This window comes from Cyprinus carpio, chromosome A6 (assembly GCF_018340385.1).
Source record: "Cyprinus carpio isolate SPL01 chromosome A6, ASM1834038v1, whole genome shotgun sequence".
Taxonomy (NCBI): Eukaryota; Metazoa; Chordata; class Actinopteri; order Cypriniformes; family Cyprinidae; genus Cyprinus; species Cyprinus carpio.
This window is the reverse complement of record NC_056577.1, coordinates 30,059,764-30,072,213: the sequence shown is the minus strand read 5'-3', so window position 1 is coordinate 30,072,213 and position 12,450 is coordinate 30,059,764. Positions and strand designations below refer to the sequence as shown.

At 37.0% G+C, this 12,450-nt stretch overlaps 2 protein-coding genes across 14 annotated transcripts in view; one reads left to right on the top strand and one right to left on the bottom strand.

Annotated features, from left to right (window-relative positions):
* LOC109052628 (matrilin-4-like) overlaps positions 1 to 1,874 on the bottom strand; it is a 21,195-nt gene extending 19,321 nt beyond the window's left edge. For 3 of the 13 annotated variants that reach the window (XM_042758950.1, XM_042758943.1, XM_042758945.1), the window contains exon 1: positions 1,574 to 1,859. The gene's annotated coding sequence lies outside the window, so the exon portion shown is untranslated. Of the gene's footprint in view, positions 1 to 1,573 lie in introns of all 13 variants that reach the window. The other 10 variants (XM_042758952.1, XM_042758946.1, XM_042758953.1 and 7 more) reach the window with 9 other exon arrangements.
* The window catches only part of rbpjl (recombination signal binding protein for immunoglobulin kappa J region-like), a 13,911-nt gene extending 1,461 nt beyond the window's left edge, over positions 1 to 12,450 (top strand). Inside the window, exons 2-12 of the mRNA XM_042758955.1 lie at positions 1,509 to 1,578; positions 3,382 to 3,516; positions 4,376 to 4,446; positions 4,524 to 4,639; positions 5,451 to 5,625; positions 6,295 to 6,432; positions 7,445 to 7,557; positions 8,684 to 8,824; positions 8,909 to 9,064; positions 9,203 to 9,306; positions 11,743 to 12,450. Coding sequence (XP_042614889.1) covers positions 1,509 to 1,578; positions 3,382 to 3,516; positions 4,376 to 4,446; positions 4,524 to 4,639; positions 5,451 to 5,625; positions 6,295 to 6,432; positions 7,445 to 7,557; positions 8,684 to 8,824; positions 8,909 to 9,064; positions 9,203 to 9,306; positions 11,743 to 12,016 — 1,493 coding nt within the window. The 3' untranslated portion in view covers positions 12,017 to 12,450. The remainder of the gene's footprint in view (positions 1 to 1,508; positions 1,579 to 3,381; positions 3,517 to 4,375; positions 4,447 to 4,523; positions 4,640 to 5,450; positions 5,626 to 6,294; positions 6,433 to 7,444; positions 7,558 to 8,683; positions 8,825 to 8,908; positions 9,065 to 9,202; positions 9,307 to 11,742) is intronic.

Genomic DNA, 12,450 nt, shown 5'->3' with positions numbered 1-12,450 from the left:
GTGTAAACATTTCTCTCAGCTTGACATGGGGTACAGACAGACCAAAGAAAAACCCAGTGTGAGGGAGCGAGAGAGAAGACAGGAGCGTTAGAGGAGGGAAATGGAGGAAAATGACAAGCGTCATTTCTTTGGCAGCTGACTGATTGACAGCTTCGGAGCACAGTTAAGATTAACTAACAGCAGCTTCTTGTTAAAGTGGGATTGAAAGCAGATGTGACCCTTGCTACCTATAGCGGTTTCGCCTCCAGCCAACCACTGCGCACCTAAAGCATGTGGCTGTGTCACAAAACCTAGTGAGATGCCTATCTAGACAGCACTGTGGAAAGCATGGTGCCCAAAAATGCTGTTTAGGTTGGAAGCTCACTAGGTTTTGAGACACAGCTAATCTATTACATGCTGATTTATATTTAGTTTAGTTCAGCTTTTGGCTGTGTTTGGAATGGAATAATAAGTAGTGTACTCTTTACCTCGCAGTATATACTGTGTACCGTCAGAGATGCTTTAATAGAATGCAAAAAAAAAAAAAAAAAAAAAAAAAAAAAAAAACATTTATATGAGAATTGCTTCTATAGCAAGAATAACTTGCAAACATTAGTAGATATGCTGTATTGTCAAATGATATTGTGGCTTTATATTTGCTTATAATGGGATATATTTGCTTTCTGACCAAAAAATAAAAAATAAATAAATAAAATGTAAAAATTGCACAGTTTGTGCTTCATTTACCATACTTAAAAAGGAAAGCCATTTTGGGAGCACTGCATTATGGGTGACAGTTTTACACAGTGTGCTTTGGTTCTATGCTACATACTATGATATTTTAAGGATACAGAAAAATTACATACTGTGCACCATACATAGCGCAGAAATAGTATGTCAATATGCAATTTTAAACAAATGCACTTTTCGCGGGTATAAAAAGACCACGTGGTGTGCTCACAACATTATTTTAAACGTCACAGAGAATAACATTTAAAAATAGCATACATATAGCCTTACATATTAATTTTTTGCCTAATAAAAAAGTATTTTAATTAAATCTCGTAACAGACATCTCCAAATGTATGTCATCATACTTGTAATTGGCCCCTATATAAAAACAATTAACTGATTATTTGAGAGACCATGCATTTTATATTGCATTTTATAACCAAAAAAAAAAAAATTGCATTATAAATAATTTGTAAAAAATATATTTTGAATAACGTAGCCTATATTATTCAATGTGCAGTAGCCTGTTTGTAATAAAAAGTACGTTTGGTTTTTTATTATTGAGGGCGCCTGAAAACATCGTTTAAAAATGGCATGAAAATGCTCAACTAAGCACATTTACCATGTTTCTCACAATCAGTAGTTTAACAATCGCACATTAGCTGCTATTTACATTTTTTTTTTTAGAAGGTCACTGTCCAGGTCGTTAAACAGTTTCATTTTTGTTCCAGTTCCAACTAAATTATAAAATAATTAAATCGCAAGCAACGATGTATTTTTTCCTCTTAATTCTCCAGGCTTGGACATTGTGGACTCGACAGAAGTGTCTAACCTGTACACATCAGACGCGTGCTTCACTCACCTCAGGTAATCACACAGGTAGAAGCTCTCCAGTAGAAGTGGGCAACGGTATCCAAAAATACGACAAAATGACGCGGTAGTGGTTAAGAAAACCTTAAAAGATTCAAACAGTTCATTAAGGCGAGTAGTAACCTCTCCAGGCGATTATTCAAGTATAGAGTGAACAGTCAAGACATTGGCCAGGTATTAGGTCTACAGAGCACGTTTAAAATGTAGATCCCACCCCCGTCCGAAATGGGAAGAGCAGGCAGGATTTCTCTGGGGGGGTTGCAGCAGGAGAGAGAACATTAACGCTTTCTTTCAGTGAGCTACAGAAATTCCTTGCGGTTCTGCTTTAGTCCACGATTGATGCGCGAGCTCTTGAAGTGCCAGTGAACACAGAGCTGACTTCAGTCTGAATTTCATTTACAGTGATGCTAGTTTCTTTATAGGCTTCCTATGACATATTAATATGGCTGTAATAAAGATAGTAGGCATTAAACTCTTTCAGATCTTACTGGAGTGCAGTTTATATGAAAGGAAAGTGAATTTTAGATCGTCCTTTAAGTATGATAATGGAATATTAAAATAGTTTTAAAGTACAGCATGTTAAACTGCATGATTTCTTCATGTCAACTAGCCATACAATGTATTAAAAGTATTGTGTGCAATAATTAAAAAAAAAAAGGCAAACAGAGGGATCTAATTTGACCTTCATCCTAATGTGCTCAAAGTGGGAAATAACATCAGTGCCCCTTTGACCCTGTATCCTCCTGGGAAGGCCTCAAATAAAAACCAGGCAGACTCACTGAAACATCCTAAGCCTGGGGAACGACGCGAGTTTCAATTAAAGCACTTCACTCTGCTGGGAAATGTATATCCTTGGGGTCTTAATAAGAGGAATTATAACTCCCAAGCTGTTTAGAATTGAGTAAGTAATAAAATTAGCCATTTAAAAGTGAAACATTGAAAATGAGAAACTGCAAACTGATCATATTAGGTTCAAAGTATTGAGTTGGGTTAATAAGTTTGAAAGACGTGTTTCATGTTTATTAAGGCTGCTATTACTTGATCAAAAATACAGTAATATCATTTATTCCTGTGATGTCAAAGCAGTATTTTTAGCATCATTACTCCAGTCTTCAGTTTCACATGATCCTTCAGAAATCATTCTGATATGGCTTTCTGTTCAAAAAACATTTCTTCTTATCATCAGTGTTTGATGATACAATTGTGCTGCTTACTAAAATGTGGTACTTTTTTTGTTTTCAGGATTCTTTGATGAATAGAGAGTTGTGCTTGACCCAAAAAAATTAAATCCTGTCATTATTTACTCACCAGTATGTCATTCCAATCCTAAAAGGATTTAAAAAGGAAATTGGGATAAAAAGGATTTATTTTGAAATATATTGCCCTAAATGCATCACATTTTCTAGCTCTATAAAAGGTCTTTTTTTTAATAACTGGAAAGTTACTGTCTTCTTCATCTCTGCTGCAGTCTACACAATCAAATTACACACAGAATTCAGAATATCTATTATCATAACTCATATCTATTAGTGAATCATAAATGCTGCTTGTTTCTATGGTTAATGTCAGAAAGTGCTGTAGGACCACCACAGGCTGATAATGCCCCTGCTTTATGAAATAATACCAATATTTATATCGAAACTGGAAAGGATGTATTCCATGATTGAATCTTTGAGAAATGCACAGTTTGTTTACTTGAAAGGGTAAACTGCATGAGTTTGGAGAGGATGCATTTTGATTTACCACCCTTTTACCATTTTGTAACACTAAGTTTAAAATAAATATTTTTGTGCATCACAGGGAGGATCAGAATTTCTCCCCATTGCCAAAAGTAACCAGAGATTCAGTGAGGCAATACCTTCAATTCAGTCCTGACCAATCAGTGATCATCTTACATGCCAAAGTAGCTCAGAAGTCTTACGGCAATGAGAAGAGGTAAAAATGATTTTTATCTATGCATTTACATTTCCAACAGTGAAAAATACAAGCATATATACATACAGAATTTGTTGAAAAATGTAAACTGATAAGAATAAGGCTGAATCTTGCTGGAAAAACCACATCATACCAGCTTAAACTGTTTTTTTGGAACAGGGAAGCTGGTTTGTTACCAGATGGTTTGCTACCAGGTCTAAACAGCTTAACAAAGATGAACTACCCAACCAGGTCTCCACCAACTGGTCAGCCAGCTTGGACCAAATAATGAATAGCTAGAAACCAGCTACCATGGTCCAAAAAACTAAATTCAACTGCATAATGACATTAAATTTGCAACACTGAAATAAATAGTTCCTGTGGCTCAGTGGTAGAGCATTGCATTAGCAGCGTAAAAGGTTGTGGGTTCAATTCCCAGGGAACACACATACTGGTAAAAGTAATAAATAATAATTTATAAACTGAATGCACTGTAAGTCGCTTTGGATAAAAGTGTCTGCTAAATGCATTAATGTAAATAATCTCTGAACTTACTAAGGAATTTGCCTTCTGTATAGCATAAATGAACTCATTGACAGTTATTTAACTAAACATTAAATTGAGCTGAATGATACTCTTGTCTTCTGTAGAGCTGCTTTACAGCTAAATTTGTGTCATAATTGATGAATTTTACAACAGTGACTGTTATTTTCCTGTTTCTTAATTTGAAGCTCCTCTAAAGCATCTAAATATATTTTCCTCAATGTTTTTAGTTATTTTATCACTTACTGGATCATTTACAAGAAGTATTGCAAACTATTGCACACGCTCTTTTTTCATGTCTCATATCCAAAAATAAGTGTTTTGTGCATTTTCATAGGTTTTTCTGTCCGCCTCCTTGTGTGTATCTCAGTGGACATGGATGGAAACTCAGACAGGAGCAACTTAAAGGTTAGTGAGCCGTGAGAGAACATCTTCATTCTTGCCCTTGTAATTCACTGTAATTTCTCAATTTGTATTCAACACAGCATCAGGTCTAGGAGAGTCCAGTTGTCGGCTTTTCGGTTACATGGGTCTGGACAGCTCCACTGATCCACGGACAGACAGTTTCAAGCTGAGCTTTGAGGAGCAGACAGACAGGAGGGTGAGACATTGCCAAAGCCCAGCGATCAAAGAGGAAAGAGTCTGTAGGGTTTATGAGAGAACATGACTGCTGTGTGTACAGATGGATTTGGAGATGGGATCATATGTTTATTTTACTAGTGTTACAGCCAGGTGTATGTAAGAACATGAAGAAGAATGATCTTTAAACTTCCTGACCACAGAAAATAATACTCACAAATAAGATCTCTTGAATATATCACCCAAACAGCAATGAGATTAAATGGAGAACAATTCTGGGAAAATGATTTCCTTCTCAGATTTATGTTGCAGGGGGAAAAACACACACGTGTTCTCCTCTTCAGATGAGATCTCAAAAATGTTTCAAACTGTGCTCAGATTTACCAAGATGCGATCAAATGATCTCAAAATAAGCTCACATGTATAACAATATTTCTTCCAAGAACAAATGATCTGAGCTGTTTTGATGTTAATTTTATAGCTTTATATATAATTGACAATTACACTGCCATTCAGAAGTTTGGGGTCAGTAAGAAATTAATCAGCATGGATGATTACTATTTCAAGTGAAAATTCAGCTTTGCAACACAGGAATAAATGACATTTTACAAGATATTCAAATAGAAAAGAGTTATTTTAAATTGTAAACATTTCTCAATATTACAGTTTTACTGTATTTTTGATTAAATAAATGCAGCCTTGGTGAGCATATGAAACTTCTTTCAAAAACAGAAAAAACTGTACCAACCACAACCTTGTGTACTTTTGTAAATGCTAACAATTGACTCATTCATGTCTATTTATTTATTTATTTATTTATTTATTTATTTCAGATGTTTGCTTGCGCTAAAACCTTGTATATCTCAGATACGGACAAACGGAAGCACTTTCGGCTGCTGCTGCACCTGTTTCACAGTGGAGGCCAAGAAATTGGCACATTCAACAGCAGACTCATTAAAGTCATCTCTAAACCTTCACAGAAGAGGCAGTCCATGAAAAACGCTGACCGTGAGTCTGTGTGTGTGTGTATGTGTGTGTCCATATTTTATTTTTTGTGCAATTCAGTACTTTAAAAGTTTTTACAATTTTAAGTCATCCAAAAGCCAACAGGGATTTGTCATCCTTCATCAAATTAAACACGACGTCTACTCTGACTAAGTGCTCTTACATAAAAGGGTCAAATGATGTAGAAACCGAACTCCTGTAAGTTTGGGTTAGCATGTTGGTGTGTCTTTGTGTATGAGAAGCGGGGTCAAGCCACTAACTGGTGTCACCTGGCAGCCATTGCCACAGAAGTCAGACATTTGACCTCTAACCTTTTGATCCTTAAGCACACACTAAGAGGGCATCTTCTGTTGACATTGACTATTCGACCCACAGAGAGCTTCTATGGGGAAGAAAGAGGCGCTTGACATCTGAGAGCAGCTGTCAAGTGGCGTTGAATTCCTCACCGTTCTGTGGGAGAGAGACGGACAATGAGACAAAGATTAAGAAAAAGAACAGACTGACATTAGTCACAGTATATCCTTCATTTGTGTTTGCTGTCTGCTTGTCGGTCTGAATGCGCATGTTTAGGTATCATTGAGGGTTGAAATTATTATGGTGTTTCTTTTGTTTGCCTATTGGTTCAAAAAAATCTGTTGCCACTTTCTAAAAAGTTTGTGTTTGTTTCTGCAGTGTGTATTTCTTCAGGCTCAAAAGTATCGTTGTTTAACCGCTTGCGGTCACAGACGGTCAGTACGCGTTACCTGGCAGTGGAAGACGGGGCTTTTGTCGCCAGCGCGAGACAATGGACGGCCTTTACTGTCACTTTAGGTTTGAGATCCAGTGCTTTTTCTCTGTCATTCTGCCTTTATTCCTCTTTATCTTAATCATCATTCAATTAACTAAAAAAAAAAAAAACTATGTTTAAACACAAATGTTCTTTTAAGTAACCAAAACTAGAAACTATGAGCATTTCACACTGGAAAACTGATACTTCACCCTGGTTAGTAATGAATCCTGGGTAGTCAGATTTTAGATTTCACACTATATATTTTTAAATCCTGGGTTACTGTTTTTGGTGACATTTGGTAACAATTTACAAAAAGGTTTTACAAAATTGTTTCAGTAGTTATTTTAGTCCAATAATTTCAGCATGTACAAATACATTTAGTTCACGTTGTATTTGTTAACATTAGTTAATGCACTGTCAACTAACATGAACATTTTTGTTAACTAATATTAACAAAGATTAATGAATGCTGTAAAACTAAATTGATCATTGTTAGTTAATGCATTAACTAACCTTATTGTAAAGTGTTACCTAACATTCATACAAGGTTAACACTGGGACTCGTTTAGTAATAACTGTATGCAAATTATGCATTTATGTGCAAGAAAAAAAAAATATATTTCTCTTAAGGTGCAAAGCTCCTTTTGTGGAAGTTTTTCCATTAACGGGGGTTCACCAATGCATGCTGTTGGCCCATCACTCTAGTGACTAATTCACCATTCACTACAGTAGATATATAAACACAAGAAACCCAAACAAGTCTAGAAACAACTGGCCAAATTGGTCCATAACCACCACTCTCACAAACACCTTTAGCGCCTCACTGCAATATGAGAGTAAAATCAGTTTTCCTGAGAAAAAGAAAAAAAAACAGCAGAAATTCTAAAAGGTCCAATTGTAAATGTCAGCAACATGTGCTCAACAGCTGGAATAAACATAGCATAAATGGGTTTAACCCTTATACGGCACTCAAGGCCAAATCTGAGTGAAGTCTATTTATCTTTCTCATCCCCTACAGTGCTATAGCCTAATACTCACTCTGTTTCTTCATAGTGGAGGAGATGCAAGCCACTCATAGTGAATACACTGTGTGTGACAGCTACATCTGTTACGGCTGTGTGGTTCAGCTGGTATGCACTGACTCAGGAGTGGCACTGCCACCAATGGTACAGTATGCAAATATAAAACTGACTTTGTTTCTATTACATTATTCTCAATCAGCCAAATCATCTTTTTAAAATATATCAAAGCTTAAATTAAGGTAAAATGTGTAATTTCTGTTTCACTAGCAACACCAAACAGAATGCATTATAAAAAAAAAAAAAAAAAAAAAAACCTTTCTGAATTGAATCTGCAAGTTTATCTATATTTGTTCACCATGTCTCTGAAGTTTATTCTGTACTAATTTCCATCCCTGTGGTGTTTTTTGGAAGGCGCTCTGCTACCAACCTGCGTCACAATTTGCTGATAAAGCACTTGTTCAAAATGTCAAGGATGATGTTTAAATACCACATTTAGCAGTCTAGCAAACAGAATAGACCTTCACAATGTTGTTTTAGTTTGAATTTGCTGACTGGTTTGTTTTGGTTTGCAAGCGTGTATTTGAAGCCCTCATGCAGCAGGATTTCTGAGCGCCGTGCAGCAGTGTCAGAGGAGTGTGAACAGTCAGGCATATTGTGCAGCACACAGGTGCTGCGGGGGACCAGGTGCAGTGGTGCATGATAGAAGGGCCATGAATTTTTTTTTTAAATTTTTTTTTTTTAACGGCTATTTTAAGTTTGCTCGTATCAGATTTCGGAAGACTTTTTTTTTTTTTTTGCAAACAATGCTATAGAAGAAGATGCTCACTGATGCACTTTATTAAAGGAATAGTTCACTCAAAAATGCAAATTAGCTAAATATTTACTCACTCTCAGGCTATCCAAAATTAGTTTGTTTCTTCATCAGAACAGATTTGGAGAAATTAAGCATTTCATCACTTGCTCACCAATGGATCCTTTGCAGTGAATGGGCGCCGTCAAAATGAGAGTCCAAACAGCTGATAAAAACATCACAATAATCCACACCACTCCAGTATCAATTAATGTTTTATGAAGCCAAAAGCTGCATATTTGAGGGGGAAAAAATCCATAATTAAGACTGCTTCTGGCCAAAATATTAATCCATAATCTATAATAACGCTTCTTCCAGTGAAAAAGGGTGAACTATTCCTCTAAGGGGATGTTAAATGTAAAAAGGACAAAATGGTCAGCTGTGTGAATAGTTACCTGATTCTGTTTTCTTTTCTTGCAGGTAATACGTAAAGTGAACAAGCAGCATGCATGTCTAGACGTGGATGAGCCTGTGTCTCAGCTTCATAAATGTGCTTTCCAGTTCAGAGACAGTAACCACATGTACCTGTGCCTGTCTAATGAAAAAATCATACAGTTCCAGGTGAACATAGGCAGTGACAGTTAAATATGAACAATAGTTAAATCTGAAATGAAAACTCACCCCCATGTCATTCCAAACTTATAGGCCTCTCCTTGTCCAAAAGAAAGTAATAAGGTGTTACTAAATGATGGCTCCTGCTGGACTATCATTGGAACAGAGGTGGTTGAATACACCTTCAGTGAGAATCTCACCAGTCACCCGACCACCATCAGCCCTGTACCTGTCATCACTGGACTAGAGGTCAGAAATCAAGCCAGCAGTTATGTTTCTTAATTTCATCTCTCCAATAGAAACTGAATTTAATATGAATTTAAGCTGTATGTTAACTATTAGGGTTACTTACCCAAACAACACTAACATTTGTCCTTGGTGATTTAGTTGAATGGAGGAGGACACGTGGCCATGTTGGAGCTTCACGGAGAAAACTTCAGTCCACACTTAAAAGTCTGGTTTGGTAACATGCAGGCTGAAACAATGTTCAGGTTGGGATTTATCATATTTTGGTGCAGTGCTAAGGCAGATACTTTAAATCATGAGAAGCTTATAGTTTGGCAAGCTAAAATTAAATGACAATCAAGACACCCTACCAAGTAGATAATTATAGCTATACAAACAAAACCTGTTGTGAAAAAAACATTGATCTCAAAAATCCAACTAATGATAAAACACCTTCATATGTAGTTCAGTTGAAAATATATTGCATTATGTAAGCAATCATATGGAGAGCTCAAATATTTTTTTCAGTTCATAGAAATAATATTTTTGTTTTGTTAATTGTTAAAAAAATTGCTTATTTATAACGTAGCTTATTAATAAAACTACTAATAAAAGCTACTGTCAAGCCAAGTCGCCTTTATTTATATAGCACTTTATACAATACAGATTGTGTCAAAACAGTTTTACAGTGTTAAACAGGAAACTAGCAACGCTATCTCATGACCAGTTCGTACATATTTTATGAGGTGGCTAATTTGTACAACCTCACTTTTGTCTAGACCCCAGTGACGGGTAGGTTTAGGGGCGGGGTTAGGTGTAGGTCATTCGTACAAATTCATATGAATTGTGCAACTCGTAAAATACTTATTTAGCACAAATCATATGAATGTGTACGAGTGAGGTCGTATGAATTCGTATGTATTAACCACCTTATGTACATACGTACATATAACCAAATATGTATGAATTGCCGTGAGATTGGGCTGGAAAATAGCGTGTTGATAATGTAGGACAATAGTAAACAGTCAATTTTTCAGTTCAAGTCAACTCATTGTTGATTCAGTGATGTTATCATCCAGTTCAGTTAGGTTCTCTTCAAACAGTATCTGTGCGATCAAGCTGATAATATTGCCAGAAATTAGGTGTCCCCAACTAAGCAAGCCAAAGGTGACAGTGGCAAGGATCTAAAACTCCATCAGTGACAGAAATGGAGAAAAAAACTTTGGGAGAAGCCAGGCTCAGACGAAACCAGTATGGCGTGGTTTAATTCCAGGCTGCAACACAGGTGCAGGGGTCTTCTCGTGGTCTTGTGCCGATGGTCTAGTTGGTCTTGTTGACAAGGTCTTCACAGGGGATCTGTCTCTAGTTGATATGGTCTCCGCTAACATTCAGGGCTATAGAGGTTGTCTCTAGGTGCTGATCCATCATCTGGTCTGGATTCTTCTTACGGTGTAACAAGTACAACAGTTCAACAGTTTAAACGCATTAAAAAGAAAACTTATGCTATTTGAGTTAGAATATGACATGCTTTGTGTATGTTTGGTTTAAAAGCTACCCTTTTCAGATTATGACTTCCTGCACTGCAAGACACAAAACCAACTTTCTACTCTTACTAAACCGTTTCCCTGTGCAATAATTTTAGTCTGTTGTAACCATTTTCCCAAGGCTCCAGGGATGCCATGGTGCGACATTCCTGTCTTAGCAGACAAGAATGGAATGATGATCTGATCTCTCTCAGGTCCTTTTAGGGGGTTCTTAGAGCTGTAGTCGAGTGTCAGATGTCAGGAAGGTCAATTGTAATCTGCAGCCGAAATTACTGCAAATGAGTGAGATGTAATTCTGTCATCTTAAGTACAGGATGTAAACATTTATCAGATTAATCCTCGAGTCAAAGTTTGACAATTGCACTGAATGACAATAATAAGTCACTGCAACCGCACATCAGTTATATCAATACTAATTTCTAAAACAGGGTTTAATGAAGCTGACTTTTAAGACTAAGTAAAGAAAATGTAAGTAATAAATTTAACATAATACGGCAATATGTTCTTTAAATGTAAATGTCTAAGGTGAACACAATGAGTTGTATTAGCACACTACAACACACTGTCAGCGGAGATGAACCCCAGAGACAGATCCCCTGCGAAGACCTCATCACCTCAACGACCATCAGCACAAGACCACGAGAACCAGACAAGTCCTCTGCGCCTGTGTTGCTGCCTGGAATTAAACCACGCCATGCTGGTTTCGTCTGGCCAGAGGAGAACTGACCCCCCTGACTGAGCCTGGTTTCTCCCAAGGTTTTTTCTTCTCTGTTTCTCTCACAGATGGAGTTTTGGTTCGTTGCCACTGTCGCCTTTGGCTTGCTTAGTTTTCAGCATAAACTCAATTTTTTAACATTTTTGCAAGGTTACATTTTACATCTCAAGCAAATGCATTCTGATTAAAGAATGTTAGATATTTGTATCAGAAAACAATAATACAGTGGAAGATATTCATTTTTGCAGGGCATGCAACATTTAATGCCACGATTTTATGAATTAAAGGCAAAGTTTGACAATTGCACTGAATTACAATAATAGCCAATGCTACCTGCTAATAGGTTCTTTGCTGAAAAAGCTTGTTGCACACTAGAAAATAAGGCTATTTGAGCAACATAACCATGTAAATATGATTGTAAATCTAATACTTCATTATCTCAGGTCCTCCAGGTCTCTGCTGTGTGTCGTTCCTGATGTATCCATAATGAGTGGCGAGTGGAGATGGATGAGACAACCAATCACAGTGCCTTTATGTCTGATCCGATTGGATGGGCTAATCTACAGGAGTTCCTATTCATTTACTTACACACCAGAGCACAGCACCCCCCCTCAAGGAAACGGTTCAGCAGAGAGAACCGCAGACTCAGACTCACTCATAGACACCATTCACCAGGAGTTCACACGGACAAACTTTCACCTATTTATGCAGAGCTGAGATCACACACACACACACACGCCTCATGGAGGCAAATTTTCATGTCAGATTATGTCTAGTCCTGGCACACATTCTACCCTCTTGTTAACACTTACACTAATAAGAAAAACTCTCACAGCATGTAATCACATAAAGCTTTTGGGAGCTTATACGCACTAGAAACAGCTCTGATGGGCGTTTGACGTAGGAATGCACAAGATCTGTGTATTTGGGTTGAGAAAGTACCGGGTCAGTCTGAAATAAAGACAGAATACAGTTAACTGGATTGATGTAACTGGACCTGCCTCTGTGAACTTCTCATTGGTCACTGGATGCTTGAGTGTCAGAGTTTGCTGCAGCAAACGTTTCAGTGTTAACTGAGCATCACTTTCATAAACACTTTTGTTTTCTACATCCTTGCTGTGCAACATCCACATTAAAATCAATGGATTCAA